General features: G+C 31.8%; 3 protein-coding genes across 3 annotated transcripts; 2 read left to right on the top strand and 1 right to left on the bottom strand.

Moving 5' to 3' along the window:
* The first annotated feature begins 1,396 nt into the window (after positions 1-1,396).
* Positions 1,397-3,619, top strand: LOC107944571 (cytochrome P450 93A3). Its single transcript, XM_041087560.1, has 2 exons — positions 1,397-2,296; positions 2,932-3,619. The coding sequence occupies exons 1-2, from the start codon at positions 1,397-1,399 to the stop codon at positions 3,547-3,549; spliced, it is 1,518 nt and encodes a 505-aa protein (XP_040943494.1). The 3' UTR covers positions 3,550-3,619.
* A 1,961-nt stretch (positions 3,620-5,580) lies between these two features.
* On the top strand, positions 5,581-8,812 carry LOC121213993 (protein ABHD18). The gene is made up of 5 exons (XM_041087559.1): positions 5,581-6,321; positions 7,050-7,134; positions 7,235-7,404; positions 7,494-7,768; positions 8,425-8,812. The coding sequence occupies exons 1-5, from the start codon at positions 5,946-5,948 to the stop codon at positions 8,599-8,601; spliced, it is 1,083 nt and encodes a 360-aa protein (XP_040943493.1). The 5' UTR covers positions 5,581-5,945; the 3' UTR covers positions 8,602-8,812.
* Positions 8,813-11,100: 2,288 nt separating this feature from the next.
* On the bottom strand, positions 11,101-12,751 carry LOC121213992 (60S ribosomal protein L6-1). The gene is made up of 4 exons (XM_041087558.1): positions 12,348-12,751; positions 12,148-12,254; positions 11,526-11,707; positions 11,101-11,412 (listed from the first exon to the last, which is right to left on the bottom strand). The coding sequence occupies exons 1-4, from the start codon at positions 12,602-12,604 to the stop codon at positions 11,257-11,259; spliced, it is 702 nt and encodes a 233-aa protein (XP_040943492.1). The 5' UTR covers positions 12,605-12,751; the 3' UTR covers positions 11,101-11,256.
* Between the last annotated feature and the right edge of the window lie 1,440 nt (positions 12,752-14,191).

Raw genomic sequence — 14,191 nt, 5'->3', positions numbered from 1 at the left:
AATATCATAATATTAACTAATTTAAACATTATTTAAATGCTTATTTGTTACTTTATAACACCATATCTAAAATGGACATTTTATTTCTCAAAAGCGCTTTTTGATAGCAATACTAAACATTTAAATCTTGGACCAAACTTTTCAAAAGTACTTCTCAAAAGCAATGTTAAACTAGCCCTAAGTGTCTAAAATCGAATAAATCAAACTAGATTTATTGTCATAACTGAATCAAAATATTTCAGTTTTGTTCATTAATTTTTTTTTATTTTTATAACTTATTTATATAAAAATAAAAAGTTGTTATTATAAAATATTTAAAAAATAATATTTTGTATTTTAATGGGTTTATCAAAAATTAAATATGTTTATGATCAATAAATTCTTTCGTAATCAATGAATAATTTTAGAAAAATAGATTTAACCCCGATTAATTTTCGATCTAATTTTGTTCAAATAAAATTATTTATGGAAAAGAATTGTATGAAATAGAGACGCCACATCATCTTGTATTTCTTACCAATTATTTAATGTCTTTTCAGCATCTATTTTCCATGTTATTGACACATTTTGGTAAATTTTTTAACCTAAACCCTGAGCGCTGGACATTAAACCTTACACCCTGGACCTTGGACCATGGACCCTAGCCCCTGGACCCATCCAAGGCCATATATAGTCTAAGGCTTAATATCTAGGGTTTCGGTTCTTAAGTATAGGATTTAAGGTTTTGGGTCTAAAATCTAAAGTTTAATATCAAGGATTCAGGTTATAAATATTATCAAAATAATGTATCAATAATATAAAAAATAATATTAAAATGACGTTAAATAATTAATAAGAGATATAGTGTGTATGTTTTCGTAGAATCATTTCCCATTATTTAGATAACCCTTGATTGGCTCCTGGCCGGCTACTTGCGGAAACAACCAAAAGCCTTTTCTAAGAGAAAGAAAGGTTCATCTAAAAGCAATATAAAGCCAAAAGAAAGAATGATTGGAAGAACAAGACAAAAAAAAATGTCCTTACATATAAAAATAACTAAATACTTTTGAACTTGTTATCCTTGGGAGACGACCATCGACCTAGTCATGGCAAATCAGCACCCAAAATTCAATTACATGACGAATACACAAACTTTAAACCAATTAATGGAAGTCTAGCATCCTACCACTTATAAAATCATAAGTCTACAAAAATGTCCTTACATATAAAAAAAACTAAATACTTTTGAACTTGTCAATATCCAAGGGAGACGGCCACTGACCTAGTCATGGCAAACCAACACCCAAAATTCAATTACATGACAAATACAAACTTTAAACCAATTAATGGAAGTCGATCATCCTACCACTTATAAAATCAAAAGTCTACGTGTTAATTGATTAACCAAGGTTCAAAAATGGCTGATTTTCAAGGCTACTTCTTAGTTTTCTTCCTTTGGCTACTGTCTTTCATTTTGTTCAGAACCATACTCACCAAGAACCGGACCACCACACGTCTTCCACCTAGTCCAATAGCCTTACCAATCATCGGACACCTCCACCTCCTTGCTCCCATACCTCACCAAGCCCTTCACAAGCTTTCAACTAAACATGGACCCTTAATACATATCCGTCTCGGTTCTGTCCCATGTGTCGTGGCTTCCTCTCCGGAAATAGCCAAGCAGTTCCTCAAAACCCACGAATCATCTTTCTCAAACCGACCGATAACCGCCGTTGTTGACTACCTTACATATGGCTCAGCTGATTTCTCCTTTGCTCCTTACGGACCGTACTGGAAATTCATGAAGAAAATCTGCATGTCGGAGCTGTTAAGTGGTCGAATGTTGGATCAGTTTCTTCCGGTTCGACGTGAAGAATTAATCCGGTTTTTTCAGTTCATGCTGAAAACAGCTAATGCTAGTGAAAAAGTAGATGTTGGAGGTGAGCTAGTAAGGTTGACCAATAATATTGTGTCGAGAATGATAATGAATGATACATGTTGTAATAATGAAGATGAAGCTGAAGAGGTAAGGAAGTTGGTGGAAGTTATAGCTAAGCTGTCGGGACAGTTTAATTTATCGGATTTTATCTGGTTTTGTAAGAATTTGGATTTGCAAGGAATGAACAAGAAGCTGAAACAAGTACGTGATAAGTTTGATTCAATGATGGATAGAATAATAAAGGAACATGAAGAAGCAAGGAAGACAAACAAGGATGATAATACAGTAAAAGATTTACTTGATGTTTTACTTGATATTTCACAAGATGAAAGCTCGGAGATGAGATTAACCAGAGAAAACATTAAGGCATTCATCCTGGTAAGTGGTAACCTTCTTTTATCATCTACTTTTATAATATTTGAATTATATAATCTTTAGGTTAACTACACCCGAAGTCAATGGATTGTTAGTAAGTTTTGGTTATTTAGTGATCTGTTCTAAAATTTTTATCTAATTAACTGAGTCATTAAGTTTTAATTGAAATCTGGTTGATGAGTTTAATTGATAATTCGATAATCGATATATGATAGTATAGTACTCAGCAACAAGTAAAAGAATATACTAATGATCAACATTAAAAATTGAAGAAGAAGAAAATTGTTTGGGTTTTAATTCATAAATTCATGACATTTAAAATTAGTTCATGAGAAAAATTAAGCCATAGAAAATGAGAAAAAAAAAGTGCTTTCAATTAATGTAGCAATGCAAATAGAGAATGCCATAGATGTCAAGTGACAATGAAAAGAGACTAGGGTTTAAAATAAGATGATGTTGTTACTTGATCAAGAACTTAAAAAAAAGCATAAATCAAAGTAATTTAGGTTAAGTTAATTCAGTAAAGGACATTTTTTTCAGTAACATAAATAAAAGCTTTCAGATTATAATGAAAATTTTATAATTTTACAAACATTTGGAGTCGAATTAACTGACTGACACTCTATATGGATTTTTAGGACCTATTTGTAGCTGGGACAGACACAAGTGCTGTTACAATAGAATGGGCATTATCAGAGCTTATTAATCATCCAAACATAATGGAAAAAGCAAGACAAGAGATTGATATTGTGGTAGGGAAAGACAAAATAGTACAAGAATCAGATATCACCAACCTCCCTTACCTTCAAGCTATTGTAAAGGAAACATTAAGGCTTCATCCGGCTGGTCCTATGATTGTAAGGGAATCAAGCGAGGATTGTAATATTGAAGGTTACGAAATTCCGGCAAAGACACGACTGTTCATTAACATATGGGCGATCGGTAGGGACCGGGATCACTGGGAGAACCCACTTGAATTCCGACCAGAGAGGTTTGTGAATGGGAGAAGTAGTCAAATGGATGTAAGGGGACAACATTTTCATTTGTTGCCATTTGGGAGTGGGAGAAGATCATGCCCTGGAACTTCAATGGCGTTGCAAGTTGTTCAAACGAGTCTTGCTATTATGATTCAATGCTTTGATTGGAAGGTTGATGGAAGTGTTGATATGGAAGAAGGACCTGGACTTACACTTCCACGAGCTCATCCCCTCATTTGTGCCCCTATCCTTAGGCTAAATCCATTTCCATCCTGTTGATCTGAATTTGTAGTAATACAAAACTGTAATGTATGTGGCTTTTCGATATATCAGATTGGGTTTGCTTTCTCATTAATTCCAGTTGGATCCCTAGTGAATGAGAATATAAATTGTTCAAGATAACATAAATTTTGAGCATGGGAGGGAACAATTATGGAATATCAACTTTGAAAATTTTAAATTTTATTAATATAAAATATGAAAGATATTTTTACCATAATAAACCCTTCAACTTATATAAAGATATTAGGGTTTAAAATCTTTAAAAATGACTTTTTTATTAAAACATGATGCAATTTAGTACACTTGAACTCATATATGACAATGTCAATTAAACTAAAATTCAATCTAACTTTTAATTAAAACCAATGATAAGGCAAATTGTTGCCAAGTGTTAGTTCTATCATTGGTCAACGTAGCCTTCTTCGAATTGTGCTGCAAAGGAGTCAACCCTTTATAGGGCCTTCGGTTTGGGCTTTGAGATTTTAAAAGACTCGGTTGAGACCATTTTTAATCAAGAGATCAATGTTGGGTGGGTTGAGTTGGGACTCCGCTTAAAAAATATGAGGGTTTGGGTAAAAATACATACACGAAAAATAGGCTTGGGCAAAAAAGTATTCTTTGTTTAGAAAACGAGTCAGGCTTCTTGTAAAGCTTTTTTTACTTGAGCCTAGCCCGAACCAAATATGAAAAGAAAAACCTGTTGTTTTTTTTTACTGTTTTTTATTATTTTCTTGCTATTTTATTTGTTTTTTTTCACTATTTTGCTTCAATTTCACAGCTATGTTGCTACTATTTTATTGTTATTATTTGGATATTGTAGAACTTTTATTTTATTATTAATTTTGTTACTATTTTTCACAGTTACTTGTTAAGTTACATTTATCTTAGTATTATTTAAGTATACATATTTTTTAATTTATTTTTAATTTGTTGGGAAACATTTATTTTAATGTTTTTTAATATTTTTGATGTATTGTTTTTTTTAAATTATATAAAAAATTATACGGCCGGGCTCGGGTTTTAGTATTTTTATCCAAGCCGAAATTGGACAAAATTTTAAGCCCATTTTTGGGCCAAACCCGAGCCTAAATTTTTTGTTGGGCCCGACTATAGACACCTTTAATCGGGTGATTATTAATGTAATTTATTGAATGATAATATTATCATATAAGTCCCCTAACCTAATTTCATATAAACTTTAGTAAACTTATAATGTCAAGGTTGAGACTTGAGATAAACAATTCACCTATATACACTAAAAACAAAATTCTATGTTAGTGATTTTCATCCAAATAAATAAAAAATAATCATATTTTAAAAGTTGTTTAAGATATATCAAGGACTAAAAAATAAAAAATAATAATAACAGTTGGGTCCTTGTATTAAGATAATTGATTACAATATGATCATCAACATCAAATCCTCAACCAACTTTTTTAATTTTTTTTATTCAAAATTATTTAGTAAGAAAATGAAAATAAACATAATTACAACCTTATCCACTGTGTTCCATGCTGGCCTCTACAATTATGGGGAAGACAGTGGGGACCCTCACCCACTCACCACCATATAGGCATATACTACACAGACATGAAAGTGAGACAATAAAACAGCAAATCGGCAATGACGACGTGGCAAATAGATGTTCAATGACGTGGCATGTAGGACCCAATCCTGAATACCACCCACAGATTAGAGCGGCGGTATGGTTTGCTTTAGCTTGGTTCCTAATATTTGTTTGGTTTAAATTTTTTATTAGTCCCTCTACTTTTATATAATTTGATATTTAGTCTCTATACTATAAAATTTAATGATTCATTTGTTTTCAATTTAAAAATATTAATCCAATCATTATCATAAACTTAACATGCCATAAAGATTTTAATGATTGGATTGAGATTTTAAAATCAATTTTAACCTTTTAAGTCCATGGATTAAATCTCAAATTTCGTTAAAATAACAGGGACTAATAGTATGTTTTAACCTATTTGCTTCGAATAAAAAACCCCCGAAAACAATTCGAAAGCTACATCCTTTCTTCATAATCCGTCCTTTTTCTATCTTTCTGGGTCTCACTTCATTATCTCAAATCTTCTCTTTTTCTTATTAATTGCTTACCCTGAATACTTTACAGCTCTTGAAAAAAAATTTTCTCTTGCAATGTTATTGCTTCATTGATTTTAGAGGGGAAGGTATGGTTTTATTCAACAGATCTTGTATTGTGCTTTTCTCCACATTCTAATCAATGTTCTTTTTATGAAAAAAAACTGATCTTGTTATTGAGTTCTGATTACTGGGTTGTTGATACTGAAGCGGAATCAATAAAAAGATACAAATTTCCTCTCTTTTATGCAATTTTGAAATCTGGGTTTTCTTCAAAAAGAGAAAAAAATATGGTTACAGTTAATATAGGGATGCTTCATTACATTCTAGACCATGTATATGGTGCATTTGTGCATAGAACAAAGATAACCCCGCCGTTCTTCTCAAGAGGGTGGGGTGGAACAAAGCTTGAGCTTCTGGAGAGATTGATAAGCCAGTTGTTCCCTGAAGTTGAAGGCCAAAACTGGCCTCCAAGCTTGATTCAACCCATTTGGAGAACTGTTTGGGAGACCCAAAATGCTTGTTTGAGAGAAGGTGTGTTTAGGACCCCTTGTGATGAGCAGTTGCTTAGTGCATTGCCTCCTGAAAGTCAAAATGCGAGGGTTGCTTTCCTTGTCCCAAAAGATGTGCCACCTCAAAAGATGGCATGTGTGGTTCACCTAGCAGGTATCTTTGTGTGCACTTTTTGATTGCTTTTGTTGATTAATTAAGCTGGTTTACAAGAATTTGGTCTTCTCATTGTTAGAGTGTAGTTTAGTTTATTAGTGATTCACTTTTTAAGTTGGTGAATCTTAGTTGTTTGTTTATGTTTATCTTCCTGGATAGTGCAAATTGATTGTTTATATTCTTGGTTTGAGCTTAGAATGATCATCTAGTAATGAATATCTAGGCTGCTTTATTCCTGATGTAGATTTTGACTGAAGCCTACATGCTATGCCCAATGTTCAAAATTTAAAATCTTAAAGAAGATAAGAGAATGCTTATAAGCAGTGGATGGTATAGCACAAGTCTGTTTGAAGATTACATCAACACCCTGAAATGCCTCTGTGGATATTGAAATGAATACAGTTTATTGTGGTTGTTTCAACTTTCGACTTTCGAGGCTTACTATTTTCTACTGGATCCTACTATCAAATAAGAAAACATAGACATATTCACTAGATTTCGTGTTCTCGTGCTGCTGTTTTGTTTACTCGTGTATAAAACCTTTGTATTGTTTGCTATACCTGTATCATTTGTTACCTGTTATTTCCTAGATTATTCATTCCAAGTATTTCAGCTTAGATGTATACTACAATCTTGCAAGTATTGCTTCAAATTTAAAATTATTTTGGGTTGTGAATTTGATGTTTAAAACTCATCTTTAATGATATAAAATGTAACCTCTTTGACAGGCACAGGAGACCATACATTTGAACGGAGATTGCGTCTTGGTGGACCATTATTGAAACAAAACATTGCAACTATGGTGCTTGAGAGGTCAGAGTCCTTTCTGTATTATCAACTACTTTTTGAAGCTGAGCTTATCTTCTTGTACTTGTGCTTTTAGGTTTTCTAATTAATATAACTGTTTTTATAGCCCTTTCTATGGTCAAAGGCGTCCTATGCTGCAGCGTGGTGCAAAACTCTTGTGTGTCAGTGATTTGCTTTTATTAGGACGAGCAACCATTGAAGAGGCTCGGAGCCTTTTATACTGGTTAGACTCTGAGGCAGGGTTTGGCAAGATGGGTGTGTGTGGACTTAGCATGGGTAAGAATTGTTGTTCTTGTGGTGCTTTTATTCTATTTGTATTGTTAGTTAGCACACCCTTTTGAAGTTTGATGCTTTTATGGGAATAGGGGGAGTGCATGCTGCAATGGTTGGATCACTGCACCCCACACCTGTTGCAACCCTTCCTTTTCTCTCCCCACATTCTGCTGTTGTGGCATTCTGTGAGGGTATATTGAAGCATGCCACTGCATGGGAGGCACTGAGAGAGGATCTTGCAGCAAAAGAGGCTGCAATGACTCTCGAGGAGGTGAGAGAACGAATGCGAAATGTACTGTCTCTCACAGATGTCACACGCTTTCCAATTCCCAAAAACCCTAATGCCATAATATTTGTTGCAGCAACTGTAAGTACCATATCTCTATCTGACAATATGGATGTTGCTTAAGAATATGAATAAGGAGCTTGTTGATATTGTTATTGAATCACTTTCTTCATCTTGTTTTTTAATGGATGTTGCTTAAGAACATGAAAACTTCTTACTATTAAATTTTGCTGCGAATAAATCTATCATGGTTTTTTAATGGATGATTCATGTGGGGAGCTTGATTGTTTCAAAGTTTAGCTTGTCTAGCATCTTACTGACCTTATGAGTTATGATGCATTCTATAAGTAATTTGTGTTAATATTCAGATTTCAATTTCTTAACTATTTTGACCATTTAAATGCATCGTCATTCATAAGGCCAGTAAAGATTTGATTCAAAACATTCAATGCTTAACTATTGACCATTTAAAATTTCTAGTTATGAAAAAGGTTGTTGATTGTTTGGATCATCCATGTTAAGTCTTATTTGAAGGTCCACTATTAAGTTTTCTTCCCCTTGTGAAGGACAAAGGGGCTTGGGTATTTCCACATACTGTAAATAAGGTCTTACGATAATCAAACACCTATATATATATACACACACACACACATATGTATACCATTCCTATGTTTTATAGTTTTCATAGAATGCCAATGGTGCTATCTATATATTTCAACTGCAATTATGCGTTTCAGGATGATGGTTACATACCAAAACACTCAGTGCTGGAGCTTCAAAAGGCTTGGCATGGTTCAGAAGTGAGATGGGTCACAGGTGGCCATGTCTCGTCGTTTCTTCTACATAACAATGAGTTCCGAAAGGCAATTGTTGACGGGCTTAACAGATTAGAGTGGAAAGAATCCTCCTTATGACAGTGCATCAGCCAGTCCCGGTGGTTAAATGACTGTTTTTGTTGATCACTTCAGAAAAATGGGCTAATAGCAACTGAAATTTGATGGCACCCCCTTAAAATTGAAAAGAGAAGGGGGTAGTGCTTTGTGAATACATTATTTCTTCTCTAATGTGCTTATAAATTTAACTTACACTTACTTTATAAAGTTAACTACACCGCAAGTTACTCGATTTCTTTTACACTTCATTATTTAGAGTTTTAAGTTCTTCACTCAGTTAATTGAGTTTGTTTATATCTGTCTAGTTTCTTGATGTATCATCAAGTGTTTTGACAGAAGAATAATGTGTGTGAGAATTGGATTTCAAAAATAGGGTAAATTTAGTAAAATATTTCAGAATGTAAGATTCATTATCATTTCTCTAATCCATAGAAGCCTATTCAGTAATAAATTTAATATCTTTCAAATATTTCTAGATTTGACTGAATTTTATCCAATTTGTCCATTGTTATTGCCATTTAAGTAATAATTGAAATCTAAATCCAAGAAGAAACAATAAACCTAATGTGTCAAACCAAAAATATCTAATCTAATTCTAGTTGATCTCAAAGGTAAATTTAATCTAATTCTAATTTATCTCTTAAAAGTATTTGGGTAAATTGCACCAATAGTCACTCAATTTTGATGTCACTAACAAAACAGTTACTCTGCTTTCAATTCAGTCACTCAACTTTTGAAAAATAATAAATAAGTCACTAACGTTATCGAGCTGACGTGGTCATATGGGCCTCTAGGCTACACCGTAAACAGTTTAATTGGCCACGTCAACTCGATAACAATAGTGGTTGGTTTGTTATTTTTCGAAAGTTGAGTGACTAAATTGAAAGCAGACTGACTGTTTTGCCAATGACATCAAAATTGAGTGATTGTTAGTGTAATTTACCCAAAATATATATTTTTTTAAAAATATTAATAAAAATAAATAACCCTAAATTCTAAACGTCTTGTCAGCCAATTCGAGTTTCCGTGTCAAAATTTCCATGCAATTTACATATAAATTTGTTTTCCGACACATCAATAATTGTAATACTTACATAAAAAAATGATCAATTACTGTCAAAATTAATAAAATTTATGTTCAAAATTAATTAAAATAAATAATATTTTCAATAGTGGAAATTGGCAACAAAGAGCATATAGTTATTGAAAGGAAGGGCATAGTTGCAATTGAAGGCTACTTGCATGCTTTCTATGTTCTTGAAATTAATCAAGAAGGTTAGTTTTTAAATTTGGATTTAGATTTTAGAATTTTAGTTTTGCAATTTATGAGTTGTGAATTAATTATTTTTATGTTGTTTGGGAATTAAAATATTTGAAATTTAAGATTTTGAATTAATTCAAATTTATTATTTGTATAATTCAAATTTAGATTTAGATTTCAATTAATTCTAAGTCTTAAAAATATATATATTTTTAAATTTAATTATTTAAGAGGACTTTGAACATTGTTGTTTGAACCAGTCTATTGGGACAGATCAACGTATCGGTCTGGCGAAAGGCATTAGACCGGTTGAATTGAGAATCGCTATCGATCGGTTGATTGGGCAATTGAATCGATTGAACCAAATTTTTTTTATGAATTTTTACATGCTTTATTTAATAGAGCCAGGTGGACCGATCAAACCAATCATACTAATCAAACTGATCAAACCGGTTGAATTGATCGAATCAATTGGAACAATAAACCGGTGACCTAATTATTGAAATTACAAATTTTTTGGAGGGATTTATTAATTAAAATTGTGGAAATTATGGTATAAATTTTTTTTAATATTTATATTGTATCAAATTAAATGCATGAACTTTCATCATTATTTTCAAAATCAAATCAACAAGAATTGGTCCAAGTACCAGTCTAGAGTGAAGGGTTAAATTGGTTAACTCATGAACTAATTAGATTGATTGAATCGATTGAACTAATTTTTATCTATTTTGAAATAATTTTTTATTTTCAATAATTTATTCAATTGAATAGATTGAATAGGTCAAATCAATTGAACTAAGAATCGACCGTTTCACCTATCAATCTAATTTTAAAAAATTTGAACTTCATTGATGATATATTATAAGTCTAGTTATTTATTGATTGAGTTTTGAAAAAAGTGTGAAAAAAGAGAACAAAAAAATTCTCATGTTTTTTAAAATTGAACTTGAATTTTCTCAAATTAAAGTCCAACTTTTTTATTTATTATCCACACAAAGAATTTAGATCTTCAAATCCAAATCAGTTTTTTTGACCCAAATCATAATTTTCTATGATAAAGAAATTTCAAATGCAAGCATTTCATGATTAAAGATGCAGCCTTCAGGGATGGAAAAAAGCTAGTGATTAAATGTGTTCAAAATTAAGAGACTTCATTTAGTGATATGAAAATTATTCAGGTAGAAATAACTGTGTTCCCATCGGCCATCATTAAAATAGAACAAGCTTCAATCATATGAGCACAGAACACAAACAAAGAAGGAAACTTTAAGTTCTTGCATAACAGAAGATACTATCCAAAATTTAGGTTCTGGACATATAGCAATAGCACCCCATAATAAAACCATAGATAATCTAAACCAAAAGAATTCAAAAGTAAAAGCCCTTTAACATAAGGGAATGCAAAATATCCTCTAGAAGACAAGCTCATGCGGTTTCATGCCAGACTTGAGAGAAAACCTTGCGGCGAGGTAGGCCTTCAAGTCTGGGACTCCCTCGATGGACTTTATCAAAGAGGCGTCGACTGCTTTCTGGTCTTCTTTCTTGTCTTCAGGCAGTTTTTTCTTATCCTATAATTTTGTTTGATGAAATGTAAAAGAGAAGACAATCAGCACACTAAAATATAAGAATCCAATTAGGACAAGCTTAAGCTATAATTACATGCAAACCAAAACAAACTTGCCTCTTTTTCAGCCTCGAAAAACTCTCCCTCAGTCTTCTTCTTCCTCTTCTCTACTTCCTTGGCAAAGTACTTGTCATCAAACTTGTCTACGTTAACCCCTGAGATGTCAACCTTGGTGGAAGTAGCAATGACATAGGATTGGTTAACACGCCTTAAAGGAACACCGTTGATCTTGAATGGTCCTGCCATCGTTTAAGACTCCCAAATTTAAGCAAAAAACGTGAACAAACCATGGAATAAAAAAGAAAATCTAGCTTATGACGAACAGACAACAAATGCGGATACTACATTATATACATAAAACGAACAAGTAAAAGCATCAAATTTCAAGATAGCATCACTCAATCTCGGGCATATTGAATGTTAAATTGGTTTGTTACCATCAAATATTATCTATAAGATAAAAGCAGCACAAAATGGAAATGCAACATAATGCTTCTAGAAAATAAACCACGTGAGAAACTATGGAAGTAATACTGAAGAAATCAATAACAAGGGTTTTAACAAACATGTTCATATATCCAACTCGCAATTGAATAACATATATCATACATCCAATATTTTCAAGCAGTAAGCAAATCAATGACAAAAAAAGGATAGCAGTAAAATATGTAATGCCCACCGGTGACCAAAAGGAGCCCAGAAGTAAGTTGCTTCAAGAAAACAACTCTCTTCCCCATAAACCTTCCAGCCAACAAAATCAACACAGTCCCTGGTGTAATGCTTGCTCTAAACAAATGAAAAACAAGTAAAAACCCAAAAATAAGGAACGTTTCTTCAGAAATCTATAAATAAAGGAATAGTGGTTTTCAAAAGAAGAACCTGAGTTTGGTGGGTTTAGGTTTGCGCTTGTTAAGAAGCGGCTTCTTGACATCCTCAGCCGGGTAAAACTTGGGAGGTTTCTCAGCGGCAGCGGGGGCCTTAGGTTTGGGATCATGGCGGGGGAAAGCACCGCCATTTTTGGCCTTGATTGCCCAAAGGCCACGCTTGTGGTACATCTTAGACCTGGAATACTTTCCCACACCACGGATCAGATCTGGGTTTCTGGTCTTGACGGGAGTCTTCCTTTTCGCTGCCATTTCGTCTCTAAACCCCTTGCTTCTGCTGCTGCTGCTGCTGCTGCTGCTATAGGGCTATCCGTGTGGCGTCTAGCAAATTCAATTCTATCAAATATATCGATTCTCTAACTAGGGTTTTTCTATGGGTAATGTAGTGAGTGACAAAATTCTTTATTTTGGGCTCAACTCTATTTTGGGCTTTTATCCTTATGGGCTTTACATCACAAAATATATCAAAACATCTGTCCGAAGTCCAAATGAATAAATAAATTAAACTCGTTTAAAATATGAATCACGTTAAAACTACAACTTTTAAGGTACTAGCTATGTTGAGTCTAGCTCGACTTGATTTCTATTTTATAATATATTGTTTTATTTATTTTTATAATTTATATAAAATAAAATAAAATAAATAATATTATAATATATACATTAAAATATATATTAATTTGTCTATGTTTAAAATTTTAATAAATGAAAAAATATATAATTAATATATATTAAATTAATAATAATACGAACGGTTTAAAATAGATTTGAGTTAGCTATATAAAATAAAGACAAATTTGGGTAAAAATTAAGACTCGTATTTCAAGTTAAGCTAGGCTTGAACAGATATAATGCATGTTAATAGAATACATAGGTCCGGCAAAACTCAACCCATGATATCTTCAAGTTTTTAGTTAAAATTAATTTTTAATAGAGTTAATTACACTATACATCCCTAAACTATAACTTTCATTTTAAATTGGTTCCCAAATCTTTAAAATATTCTAATTACATCCTTAAACTAGCGAGATTATATCAATATGGTCCCTCCATCACTAAAATCATTAATTTAATAGTTAAATGAGATGTCAAGCCTTATGTGGCATAGTTTAAAATGAAAAATTTAAAAATATATATATCTTGATTTTGAGGTATTTGAAACTTTACAAACCTTTATCGATCAATCTCTCTTTTTTCAATTTTACTTTATTTTTTGTTTTTACTTTTGAAAGTTATGTGGTAACATTTTACTTTTATCTAAATTCTTCATTTTAAATTATATTACATAAAGTTTTAATAATTAAATTAACCGTTTTAATAATTAAATGACTTAATTGATATAAAATCAATAATTTAAAGATGTGATTAGAATATTTAAAAATTTAGAGAAGCAATTTAAAATGAAGGCCACATTTTGAGAAATCGAACCCAAAAATACTTTTTACTGCCCAATTATTTTGTTTTCCTAGTGGCAGATTTAGATGTTATTTTCTTCCGCTCTTCAAGTAGGGTTAAGTGGTTATGTATCTTTAATTACGTAAATTTAATATTAACTTAGTATATATTTTTTTAATCTGCTTGTAGAATTAACAATAAGTCATGATAAATATTATTCTCATATTAATTTTATAATATGATAATTAAACTATAAGTTATAGTTTTGTGGGTTCATAAGATTCTCCATATATTTGTGATTTTATGTATATTAACTTGTATTTTACATATGTTCCATATGGTTTTACGTATTTTAATTCATTAAATAATATAATTTTATATAATGTAATGTAATTAATAAAAAGAAATATTATTCACATTGTTAAACATAATAAAATGTATTAA

Source organism: Gossypium hirsutum, chromosome D01, assembly GCF_007990345.1.
Source record: "Gossypium hirsutum isolate 1008001.06 chromosome D01, Gossypium_hirsutum_v2.1, whole genome shotgun sequence".
Taxonomy (NCBI): domain Eukaryota; kingdom Viridiplantae; phylum Streptophyta; class Magnoliopsida; order Malvales; family Malvaceae; genus Gossypium; species Gossypium hirsutum.
Note: the sequence above shows the minus strand (reverse complement) of the source record. Positions and strands in the feature narration are given on the sequence as shown.